Source organism: Callorhinus ursinus, unplaced genomic scaffold (genome assembly GCF_003265705.2).
Source record: "Callorhinus ursinus isolate GAN/ISIS: 27379988/994484 unplaced genomic scaffold, GSC_fseal_2.0 scaffold26, whole genome shotgun sequence".
NCBI classification, from domain to species: Eukaryota; Metazoa; Chordata; class Mammalia; order Carnivora; family Otariidae; genus Callorhinus; species Callorhinus ursinus.
The window spans coordinates 24,642,465-24,655,754 of record NW_027397088.1 but is presented as its reverse complement, the minus strand read 5'-3'; the positions used below and the strand labels follow the sequence as shown (position 1 = coordinate 24,655,754).

The window sequence follows — 13,290 nt, the reverse complement described above, 5'->3', positions numbered from 1 at the left end:
CTAGGGAACACAGTTCAAAGACCAGATTTGGGGAAAGAAATGATGAGTCCGATTTCTGACGAGCATTTGAAGTGTTGTGGGAAACCCAGGGTCAGGCATCCAGCAGACACTTGAAAGCTGGGGTCTTAGAAGAGAAGCTGTAAGGAAATCATTTACCAAGTTAGCATTTCTTTTTGAATGGACAACTCAGTGAGCTCAGCCACATGTCTGATTTGTGTCTGCAATGGTGTATTAATATTTCACACCAATAGGTTGTGGGCCCTTGAGAAAGAGTGCGTATTTTGCCCACTCCTTTGGGCACAAGGACAAATTCTCCTGTAGTTGAGATATCTGGTCTGAAGGTCTTGCCACAGAGTGGTGGGGAAGTGGCTTTCTGTAATTTTGATTTGCAAGTGTCAAGTTGCCTCTGGGGGAATTTGGCTCATGTCCATGTCTGCATATGCACTGTTTAAAGAAAAAGCCAATCATGTGCTTTAAGCAATCATCCACTTCACTCACTGGGAAATCTCCATTATGAAAATGAGCTGTGTGTCTGAGTTCATGTTTGTGAGATACTGAAAAGTGAGCAGATAACAGATCATAGACAAAAGAACTCCTGTGAAATGTGAATAGTAACAATTATACCTCTCATCTGAATGGTGCTTTATATTAGAGCAAGGCTTTCCTATGTATTATAATAGAGCAGAGAATCAGCAAAGTTCTATAATTCAATTAGGGAGAGAAAGCAGCTCTCAGATTCACTTTTATCAGAAAAGATAAAAGTAGCACAGAACTTGCTTCTGTTAGCATTTTAATGGAGACTGGAACCTTGACGGTAATAATGGTTCCCTGTGTGTGCTGAATGCTTGATCGTTTATACAAGTGTCTTGCACTTTATGATTTCATGTTCGCATCTACTCTGCACTGAAAAGGAAAGACCGTTTTATCTTAGTTTTTGGTTAGTCACAGATCAAACTGCGGCTCAGAGAGTGAGGGGCACCCACACAGGTCCCCTGACTGATGGATGAGAAGGATTATGAGCCCAGGACATATGGTCCTAACATGGGGCTTCCTTCCAGCAGACCCATGCTTCCCCTCGGAGGCTCCCTCTCAAATTCTCTTTCCCATTTTGAGGAAAAAAAAAATTACTTTTTACTAGCATACATTTCTCCTTTACACCCTTTCCTTTCTTCTTGCTTTGAAACAGAATGCAGAGCAAGCACAAAAAGTTCTTGGGGCTCGGGGAGAACATCAATGGGTTTCAGAGATGGAAGCAGACAGGGCTCCGCAGTCTGCTTTCCTGCAGGACGGGCCAGCTTTCAGGGCTGGACGGACCTTGAGGTGGACCCCCCAGTCCAACCCTGTCATTTTAGAGATGAAGACGGCTGAGAGCAGAGAGGTTCCGAGAAGCCCAGAGTCGCTGGGAGAGCCTCGGTGAGGTGTGGTTTAAAATGCATCTGCTGGACTAGGAAGCGGCTTGTAGAGGAGCAGTAGAAATACCGAACACAAAAAGGAAACACAGTTTGTCCGAACAGTTCAAGGCTAAACACACACGCCGTTTTAGCTCAGTTGCTAGCAAAAGGAAAGGAAGGGACATGGAGACATCAGAAGTTGCCCAAATCCCAATTTGACTTTGGTCTTTCTGTCAAGGAGCATAAATTTCAGATTAAAAAGTGTAGTATCGTTACCGGAAGGGGAGAGCAGAAATCCTATCCCCGAGCCGGCTGGAACGGGCTCCATCTGCGCGCAGAGAAAGGCTTTTGCAAAGAAAATAGGGCATCGGAATGGCTGTTGTCGGTATTTGACAAATCAAGAAGGTAGATTTTGCACCTCTGGTGTATGAATACATGCTAAAAGGATAATCTGTGAATGCTTAGAAGATGAGCCAGTGATTATGAGGACTAATGACAATTCAGACCACCCTCCGTCAGGATTATGAAGATGAACACACCAAGGAAACACTGTGGGTGGTGCACCTGGATTCTGACAAGGCAGCTGCCAAATCTCTCATGTCTCCACAGGCCGGATGGAGAGAGATGGGCAGGAAGGAAGGACAATTAGTGTATTATTAGTAACTCTGAACACATAAACCCAAAGAGTGCTAATTAGTGAGCTGAATAATCATGGAATCTTACATGCATACATTAGACAGTAAGACTCATGGAGAAGCGAGAGCTAAGCAATAAAGTCAGAAAATAAGGAAACCGAAGGATGTAAAATGAAGGAAATATAATAAAAGGACAAAAATTGATGAATTTGAGAGGACAAATAAAACTAAAGCTGATTCTGCCCCCCCCCCTGCAAAAAAAGACTAATAAGAGAGACAACCTTGCAAAATTAGGAGAAGCAAAATAGATCAAAAAGGGAAAAAAATGGGACACAGCTATGGTTCAGGAGATTACAAAGTTCTAAGAATTCTACAGACAACTAAATGAACAATTAGACAAGTAGACGATATCCTAGAAAAATATCAATAGCCAAAATGGTCTCAAGAAGAATTAGGTAATCTGATAAGATCTGTAACAAAAGAAATCAAATCCCTAGGAGAGGAATCTACATATAAGCATCACCTGCACACAAACAACCCATCAGGCCCAGAGGGTTTCCCAGGAGAACAGAAAATCTCCACTATATACAAACAGTTCCAGAGAAGAGGAAGGGAGAGCTTCCGAACTAATTTTATGAAGACAGTATAATTTTGAAACCCAAAGTAGATGGATGGTCTAGATAAGAATAAGAAAAACTACAGGTCTCTCTTATTTATGCACATAGATTAAAAAAATCCCAAATAAAATACGGTAAACAAAGCCCAGCAGTATATTAAAACAAAGCAAGAGTATACACCTGAAACTAATATAACACTATATGTTAATTATACTAGAATTAAAAAAAAAGTATCATAATTATTATCAAGACTGGTGTGTACCATTAGAAAGGTCTGTTATTGTGATTCACCACAATAGCAGAACAAAAGAGAAAAATAAATGATCAATTTCCAGAAATACTGAAGAAAAAAAAAACAATCAAATTAAACCCCCATTCACTGAAAAAAAATTAGCAAACTAGGAAGGAAACTTTCTCAACTGTATAAGTAACAGCAGAAACTGCCACATGCCTACGCAGTCTCAATATCAAACCCTGACTTAATGTGGTGTATCCATCTGACCAAGGGAAACACATTATTTTCTCAGATGTTCTTGTACCTGGGGCTGGAAATATGGCTTATTTCTGGACAGTGAGATATAACAGCAAGTATACTAGGATTTCGGGGTAAGTTCACATTTCCTGATGCATGTATCCCCTTTTTCTCTGTCTGAAATACATTTATAAATACAGAAGATCATAGGCCTTGCCTGAGAGTGACCACTACCAGTTACCCAGATGATACAGCGATTAAAAAGTGAATACATCCACTCTCACCACTTTTACTCAACATAGTACTGGAAGACCTAGCCACAGCAATCAGGCAAGAAAAAGAAATAAAAGGCATCCAAATTGGTAAAGAAGAAGTAAAACTTTCACTAAACATGACACTACATATAGAAAAAAACCCAAAAGACTCCACCAAAAAACTAGTAGTACTGATAAGTGAATTCAGTAAGGTCATGCGATACAAAATTAATATACAGAAATACATTGCATTTCTATACACTAGTAATAAAGTAGCAAAAAGAGAAATTAAGGAAACAGTCCCATTTATAATTGCAACAAAAAATAAAATACCTAGGAATAAACTTAACCAATGAGATGAAAGATGTGTACTCTAAAAGCTATAAAATACTGATGAAAGACACTGAAGATGACACAAACAAATGGAAAGATATTCCGTACTCATGGATTGAAAAAAAATATATTGTTAAAATACTACCCAAAGCAATCTACAGACTTACTGTAATTCCTATCAAAATACCAATAGCGGGCGCCTGGGTGGCTCAGTTGGTTAAGCGACTGCCTTCGGCTCAGGTCATGATCCTGGAGTCCTGGGATTGAGTCCCGCATCGGGCTCCCTGCTCAGCAGGGAGTCTGCTTCTCCCTCTGACCCTCTTCCCTCTCGTGCTCTCTATCTCTTATTCTCTCTCTCTCAAATAAATAAAATCTTTAAAAAAAAAGCTGACAAATGTATTAAAAAAAAAATACCAATAGCATTTTTCACAGAATGAGAATAATCAATCCTAAAATTTGAATGGAACCAGAAAAGAACCCAAACAGCCAAAGCAATCTTCAAAAAGAACAACAAAACTGGAGATATCACATTCCCAGATTTCAAGATATACTACAAAGCTGTAGTGATCAAAACAGTATGGTACTGGCACAAAAGAGGACACATAGATCACTGAAACAGAACAGAGAGCCCAGGAATAAACCCATGATTATATGGTCAATTAATCTTCAACAAAGGAGGCAAAAATATACCATGGGAAAAAGACAGTCTCTTCAACAAATGGTGTTGGGAAAACTGGATGGCTACATGCAAATGAATGAAACTGGACCACTTTCTTATACCATACATACAAGTAAACTCAAAATGCATTAAGGACCTACATGTGAAACTTGAATCCCTAAAAATCCCAGAAGAGTGAACAGACAATAATTTCTATGACACTGGCCATAGCAACATTTTTTCTAGACATGTCTTCTGAGGCAAGAGAAACAAAACCATCAAAATAAAAAGCTTCTGCACAGCAAAGGAAACAATCAACAAAAGTAAAAGACAACCTACGGAATGGGAGAAAATAGTTGCAAATGACAAATCTTATAAAGAGTTAATATCCAAAGTAAATAAAAAACTTCTACAACCCCACTCAGCAAAAACAAATAAATAATCCAGAAGACATGAACAGACATGTCTCCAAAGAAGCCATACAGACGGCCAGCAGACACATGAGAAGATGTTCACCATCACTCATCACAGGGAAATGAAAATCAAAACCACAATGGGTTATCACCTTACACCTGTCAGAATGGCTAAAATCAAAAACACAAGAAGCAACAAGTATTGACAAGGATGTGGGGAAAAAAGGAACCCTCGTGCAGTGTGGGTGAGAATGCAAACTGGTACAGCCACTGTGGAGAATGGAGGTTCCTCAAAAAATTGAAAAAACAAAACAAAACAAAACAAAGAATTACCATATAATCTAGTAATTCCACCACTGGTTATTTGCCCAAAGAAAATGAAAACAATAATTCGAAAAGCTACATGCACCCCTATGTTTATAGCAGCTTTACCTACAACAGCCGAGATACAGAAACAGCCCTAGTGTCCACTGATGGATGGAAGGTGTAGTCTATACAACAGAATATTACCCAGCCATTAGAAAGAATGAAATCTTGCCATTTGCAATGACATGAATGGAGCTAGAGAGTATAATGATTAAAGTGAAATAAGTCAGTCCAAGAAGACAAATACCACATGATGTCACTCATTTAAGAAACAAAACGAACAAAGAAAAAAGGAGACAAACTAAAAAACAGACTCAACTATGGAGAACAAATTGATGGTTCCCGGAGGGAGGGGATGGGGGTTGGGGGCAACAGGTGAAGGGGATTAAGACCACACTTACCACGATGAACACTAAGTAATGTATAGAATTGCTGAATCACTATACCTCATACCCGAAACTAATAAAACACGGTATGTTAACTATACTGGAATTAGTTTTTTTTTTGAAGTGAATACTATCTGTGGGTGAATAAATAGAAATATTGCAGTTAGAAGGAAGGAGGTGGTATGGCCCTGCAACTTACTCAGAAAAGAGTAATAAAAAACCATAAATGGATTGCAGACAGTGTCATATGAGGAACATCGAAAAAGCTGAGGACATTTAGATTGGTGAAGGAAAGACCTAGTAATAACCCACAAATACCTGTAAGTCTGCTAAGTCTCCTTCAATGACATGCGCCACACCAGATGATAGGAACAAGATGGCCAGGTTAAAATTATAAAGACAGATTTCAGCAACACATAAAAAAATAACATGCTAACAACTGGAGCTTCTAGGAAATGGCTGCTTCTGAGAGGTCACTACAGCCAGAATGGTTAACTACTCTGGCTGCATAGAGATTTTTAAGTCCTTGATGAGGGACCGGCAAGATGACATCAAAATCCCTTCTAGCCCGGTCATACTGTGATTCTGCAATTCGAAGCATGTGGAGACAACTGATTCCCCAGGACTTAGTGTTTTCATTAGAGTTGATTTGTTTCATCACTGGAACCAGGTCAGAAACTGTGGCAAATGAATGGTGATGGATCGTGCAGAGCAGAGCCATTGTAGGATATGAAACAGTCATTCAGAGGATGATCAAAGGAAAGTCAGTTACTTGCCCTGGGCTTCACATTCCCTAGAACGAAGAGATAGTCTGTAAAACTCCTTCCAGTGGAGAGGAGTCCAGTTAGTGGCCATTAGACCTGGACCCTGGCAGGTTTCCTGAATCCCAGTCCAATATTCTTTCATTCTTCTCTGCAGATGGATCTTCCTTTAGGGAATACTTTTCCCCTACGGTTATGCGAGGTGAGGCAGCAGAAGCAGCAGCTAACTGGCATCGGATGCATATGAAGCCCCTGTGGGTCCTCCTGCCACACCTGCGTGTTGACCGACACTGTTAGAACGAATTTCTCAGGTTCACATGCAGACAGGCAGCCACTCGGCCACGCTCTGGCTAACGTCACTTTCAGACCTGACCCATTAAACCTCCTCGGTGTGAGTCTGAGTGCTTCACAGTGCCTCCAGCTGACCAGATAGGACTCCAAGGACCGAAGAGGAGCCGTAGAGGAAAGCAGCCTGGCTCTCTGAATGACCACTGTGGGGCCCCCTGACCAGACACACCCACAATGGACTATGATAGAAGTGAGAAACACATCTGGAAATACTGGGGATGTGGCGTAATATCTGCACCCCTTTCCCTCTCTCACCTGTTGTACTGGCTCATTTTGGTGCCTTCAAAAATGGCACTGCCACTCTTTACCCATGTGAAGCTCTCATCCCAAAAGCAGACTTTCTAAAAGTCACTTCTACTAAGAAAATAATTTTTGAATCTGAATTTATAAATTAGTGGGCTTGCTCCTTAATAAACATGAGTAAAAATCTCCCCAAGTTAGAGGGGCTAAGACTGATAGGGATCCATTTCTAGGGATGTTTTTCTCTTCCTCTCCCATTTCAGTGTCAGGGAGGGGGAACACGAGACACAGAGAAAAGCAAGTATCAATATAGTAAATAGAGTTAATGCTAATAAAATGAAAATATTAGTTTTGAGGGACAATATTTACATTTAATAAAGGATTGTATACGTTTATTCCATTTATTTGTCATGATGACACAATGATGTGGGCAGTGCTGGGATTTTAGAAGCAAGCTGGCTCAGGCTCAGAACGATCCCATGTCCAGACACACACTGCCATGAAAAGGGAGAACCTGCAAGCTGAATCTCACATCCTTCTCTCACTACTGCATTCCAAGATTAAATTCTACAGACTAATCAGCCACAATGTAATGTTTAAGAGTTCTTATATACACATGAATGAAATGAAAAAAGAAGAAACTGGTATATATTCTCTCTTGTTATTAAAAATAAATTGGTTTTGTTTTTTTTTTTTGTTTTTTTTATTAGAGAAAGGTTCAGTAAAGACTTGAAATGTATAGGTAAAACGTGTGGAACAATTATTCATAAGATGTCTGGTAGTTTAGGGGCGCCTGGGTGGCTCAGTCAGTTAAGCGTCTGCCTTCAGCTCAGGTCATGATCCCAGGGTCCTGGGATTGAGTCCTGCATCGGGCTCCCTGCTCAGCGGGGAGTCTGCTTCTCCCTCTCCCTCTGTTCCTCCTCCCTGCTCGTGCTCACTCTCTTGACAAATAAATAAATAAAATCTTAAAAAAAAATTAAAAAGATGGTAGTTTCAGAAGGATTGTAGTTTGACTAGAAGATTAAATTTTTACTTAGTTTTTTTAAAAAGTAGTTATCTACTCTTCATATTTACACATATTTATTTGTATATTTTTGGCACAAGAATTAAAGTTACAACACTAGGTATTTTTGACCCAGTAGAAACTGATGAGTTGGTATCTAGCTTAGCCTTGTGTGCTACAAGAAGTGTGTATTTGGCCTTTGTCCTGGTTCCTGACACAGAGTCTGAAACCTCTGAAATTTCCTGAGTGATAGAGCCAAAAGGAACATCTTTTGTTATTTCTATCAAGCCCCTTTCAGTCATTCGTGAGTTGATGATAAAAAAAGGTGAGTCTTGGTGGGGACCTTCTGGATAAGGGCTCGTCGTCAGAGAAACCAACCACATAATAGGAGGGTGGGAACTTTCACCACCATCCCTGGCCCTGGGGAGGACCGAGGGCCTGGTGATGGAGTTAGTCACCAATGACCAATGGTTTACTCAATCGTGCCTACTTAATGGAACTTCCACAAAACCCCTGAGTGATGAGATTTGGAGAGCCTCCGGGTCAGCAAGCACACTGAGGTGCTGAGACGGTGGCTCGCCCAGAGAAGGGCATAGAAGCTCCCAGCCCCTCCTCCCCTACCTCACCCTACACATCTCATCCATCTGGCTGTTCCTGAGGTGCATCCTTTACAATAACCAGTAATAGTAAGTAAAGTGTCTTCTTGAACTCTGTGAGCCATTCTAGCAAATTACCATACCTAAGGAGGGGGTTGTGGAAACCCCCCCTTGAATTTATAGCCAGTTGGTCAGAAGTACAGTTGACACATTGGGACTGGCATCTGACGTGCGGGTGCCACCAAGCCCTTAACCTCTGGGGTCTATGCTAACTCCAGGTAGTGTCAGAATTGAACTAAATTGGGGGGACACTCAGTTGGTGTCCAGAGTTGAAGAATTAGTTGGTGTGTGTGGGGTGGGGGGCGGGAGGCACCCACACATTTGGTGTCAAAAATGGTAAAAGAAAAAAAAAAAAGCCACACCTTGGCTTTGAGCATTCTGATACTTAGAAAAGCTCAGTAGGGGAATTAGAGGTCAAGGTCAAGTTCTAGAAAAGTTGAAACAGACTTAGGATAGACTGAGTCCACTCGATCCTAGCAAAACAAAAACAAGACAATAATATTAAATGATTATCACGACTGAATCCTAGTGAGAAAGGTCAGCTGCAATCCCCTCATTCTTAGCTGAAAATGTGGCCACTTCACAGAGTGGAGGAAGTACTTTGAAAATCATAAAGTAGTACACTTTCACCATGAGCCCAGAGAAAAGCAAGCTATGCCATGTTTCGCAGTCCACCACGCCTTGGGGAAGAAGCCAGATCTACTTGGACCCATGACCATAACCCACGGTTTTAGGACACAGGCTCGTGCCACCAGCAGAGTCCCTCGGATGGAAGCGCCGGGCGTGAGCAGGACCTGTGAGCCGGGCTTTGCTGTGGGCAGAGTTCAAATCTCTCTGGCATATACCTACTACGTTCCTCTACCAGCACTCTGCTCCACTTTCTTCCCTTCCCTTCTCGGTTTTTAAATTATGTTCACAACATTCTCTTTCCATGGGTCGCCTTAATCAAGGGGAAACAAACCATCATCTCAGGTACAAGTTACACTGCTAATGACTCTCCACATGGAAAGAGCCAAAGAGGAGCCGTTCAGTAACTAACGAGAATCTACTGTGGAGGTCATCTTTTTCCCTATCTAAAAAGGCTTTTTCCTTACTTAAAAAAAAAGTTTATTCCTGGGGCGCCTGGGTGGCTCAGTCGTTAAGCGTCTGCCTTCGGCTCGGGTCATGATCCCAGGGTCCTGGGATTAAGTCCCGCATCGGGCTCCCTGCTCAGCAGGAAGCCTGCTTCTCCCTCTCCCTCTGCCCCTGCTTGTGTTCCCTCTCTCGCTGTGTCTCTCCCTGTAAAATAAATAAATAAAATCTTTAAAAAAAAATAAAAATAAAAAAATTAAAAAAAAGTTTATTCCTTTAAGTATATGTAATAGTGGGATGCCTGGGTGGCTCAGTCAGTTAAGTGTCTGCCTTTGGCTAGGTCATGGTCCCAGGGGTCCTGGGATTGAGTCCCGCATTGGGCTCCCTGCTCAGTGGGAGCCTGCTTCTCCCTCTGCCTCTGCTTATGCACTCTCTTTCTCTCTCGCTTTCAAATAAATAAAATCTTAAAAAAAAAGAAGCAAAAGAATATGTAATAGTATACTAAAACGTTAAAATCAAGTAAATCAGAAAACAAAGCACTGAAGTTGTTTCCTTTTGTTTTTCTGAAACCATGTCAAGCTATTCAGGTTTGAATGAGAAATAAACTAAACACAACTAGCCTGAGGTAGTTTGAATAAATGACTGACCAGACAGATAATTATTGTGACCTTCATCCACTTCTGTCTCCAGATCATCTACCTATCATTCAACAAGTACAGTTGAGCATCTACTATAGAGCACTGAAAATAAATCCTAGGATAATAAACCACACGCCTTCTCACATGAAGCTTACACAGAGAGAGTGCTTAGAGAACATTATGGTGGGAGGTATAAAAGTACCTATAACAGCTATGAGGAGCAGGCACTGGAGGAGCCGTGGCCTCCATGGAGGGTTGTTCAGGTTGTGCACTGTGCAAAACCAGTCTGTGAGAATGAACTCCCCTGGAGTCATGTAAGCACAGACCTATGGGAACACAGATGTGGAGACAGGGAGGGTTTCCTGGAACACTGAGGCAAGTGGAGATCTGAAAGATAAATGGTTGTCAGCCCAAGAGATATGTGGGGCATGGAGGGGAAGTGACAAGAAGAAGGCTGCAGCTCTGGAGGCCTGAGACCCAGGCTGGGAAGCAGCAATGTCAGGGATGACTAGGAGGAAGGTGGACAGATCAGGGTTGGCAGTGGGGACCTGGTGTTCAGGATCATATCACGGTTTCTGAATTGTCAATGCTCCGTTGGGGTAAGGCGCTAGGAGGGAAAGGTGGGTTTACAGAGAGAGAGAGGCTCCCAGTTCTGAATGTGCGGAGCCCGAGGTGCTCTGGGGCACTTCAGTTCAGGAAGCAGGGGAACACTTGACCCAGAGAACAGACAGGGCGGAAGTCAACAGATGGTAACCAAGGGTTCTGACCACGGGGCCCAGGCAGCAAATAACACACTCAATGCCCTCACCAGCGGGGTGGGTGGAAAAGAAGCGTGTGGGCCGCAGAGGCCCACGGGAAATCGCTTTCGGGAAGGATAGGGTTTTCTGTGTCAAGTAAGCGCTGAGACATCAAGTGAGAGGACAGCAGACAAGTGCGCACAGGATGCGGCCAGGAGTGACCTGGGGCAGCTGCAGAGGTGGCCGGGCGCAGAGCGGACTGCGGAGCAAGGAAGGTGAACAAGAGAGACAGCAGGTGTGGAGCACAGGAGCCCGAGAGCCACTCAGCACCAACAATCCCAACTCCTGCGGCAGGTGCGGGAGCTGCCGCGTCTCTGTACCAGAGCGGCTCCCCCCCGCCCCCCCGGCCGCCTCTGTACACCTGCGGGCTTGCACATCATCCAAAGCAGAGGCATCGGCACAGCCCAAGACCAGGAGGCGGACAGGGAGAGTAGAGTGTACACCCCCGAGTTACGCACAAGCCACTTTTAATCACCAACAAATGCTCTAGTGCTTATTTTCCATCGTGTCGCACTCAGACGTGAAAAATTCCACACACGTAGCCGATTTATCACACCCACGTGACCGCTATTTTTCTAAGCGCTTCTTCCAAGGGCAACTCTGCTCCAAAGCGTTGGAAACTTTACAGCATTGTCTTTTCAAAAACTGCTGGGCGCCCAGCGGACAGGCTGTGCTCGAGCGTCCGGTGGCCGGTTCTGCCGCCCTTCGCTGCAAGCGTCCGTGCTGGGCCAGGCGCCCGCGCCCACCTCCTGCTCCCCCGGGAAGTAAAGGGCGAGCGGGAGAGGGGGCCCCTCCCGGCCACCTACCGCCGCCTGGGTGGGCTGCTGCTTCTTACTCCGCTTTGGCCTTAACTTGGTAAAGTGCTCCAGCTTCTTCCCCTCCTCGGAAGGCAGCTCGGAGATAAACCCTGAGCTCCGCTTCTCCTGTCGGGCGGAAGGGAAAGGCGGGTCCTCGATGTGAATGGGCACCTCCTCCAGCGCTTTATCGAGATCAAACTCCATCTCTGAAATAAAGCAGAGCCCCGGGCTGAAGCGCCCTGCGTACAGACGCATTACAGAATTCCTCAAAGTAACTTTAAGTCTATCACGGAAGCGCAAACACGGGCTCACAAATCACTTCACAATCCCTGTCCACATTTACTCATACAGAGCATGCATCCCTGGGAGGGCTCCCTGAGGTGGTCCGAGGTCCCCGCTGGGGGTGTTTCATGGTTATAGGGAAATGGCGGGCATTCAGAAATAACTCACCGAAGGCTCTGGAAACAGGTCGCAGCATCCGGCTATGGATACTCTTCCTTTTGGACTTAGGGGTCATCTAGCAACGAAATAAAGAAAGCACTTAGGTATTCAGAGAAACTTGCGTTTCAAACTTCAGAAACCTTTCTGAGGGTGGGGGGTGGGTGGAGAAACATCTGGGCTCAAATGTTCACACTATTTGTTTTGCTGCTTTAGAGGATGGTTGGTCACATCTGACAGCCTGACCGGAAAGACTGAACCCACACATTTCTAAATGTTTACAATGTTCTCAACTGATACAGCCCCCTGCTTGCTTCTTGCCTCCAGCCCTATCAGTTACATTCTATTTATATGGCAGAAAGGAACAATGAAAGATACGGAATGTAATTCCAAGCTGCGCATGAGGATATTAAAATGGATATAAAAAAACAGATTAAAAGATTGTAAACACCAGTCGCTAACAATTGAAACTACAACTATCTACTGCTCATTACCACAGGAACATCAAACATCATGGATGCAAGGCAACGCCCAACTCTTTGTCCCTTTCAGGAGTTAAGCAGTTAACTGTTTTGTTTCATACTTTTGCCACTGAGATTTTGATTTTTATATTATGGGCAAAGGCTAACTAGGAAAAAGTTGCCATGACTTAGAAGTCCGTCTGCTGTCACCTCTCAGTAAGAGTCCTTCATCCTGTTAGTCTTTTAAAAAATGAGACCAAAACCCAAACCACCAAAACATCTTAAGCATTGGTGCCAACTGTTGATGATGTAAAGCCAAATCTAAAGAGGGTGATTAGCTTCTCCCACAAGAGGACCACAAGTGTGAAAACGGGAGACGGCTTCAGTCATCACCTAGAGAAACGAATTTGAAGGAAGAAACTGAGTCAGAGATGACAACAGCTCCCATTCAAGCCGGCATTAGAAGCAGCATCAGGGACAGACCCATTGTAAGGCTGGCCCAACATCCCTCCAAACCATACCTTTCGAAATCAATATACAGATGAATGGACTTGA

General features: G+C 43.4%; 1 protein-coding gene across 1 annotated transcript in view; it reads right to left on the bottom strand.

Moving 5' to 3' along the window:
* The window catches only part of CARMIL1 (capping protein regulator and myosin 1 linker 1), a 318,183-nt gene that overhangs the window by 29,523 nt on the left and 275,370 nt on the right, over positions 1-13,290 (bottom strand). Inside the window, exons 32-33 of the mRNA XM_025890957.2 lie at positions 12,287-12,353; positions 11,846-12,042 (exon numbers count right to left, since the gene is read on the bottom strand). Of these exons, the coding sequence (XP_025746742.1) occupies positions 11,846-12,042; positions 12,287-12,353 (264 nt within the window). The remainder of the gene's footprint in view (positions 1-11,845; positions 12,043-12,286; positions 12,354-13,290) is intronic.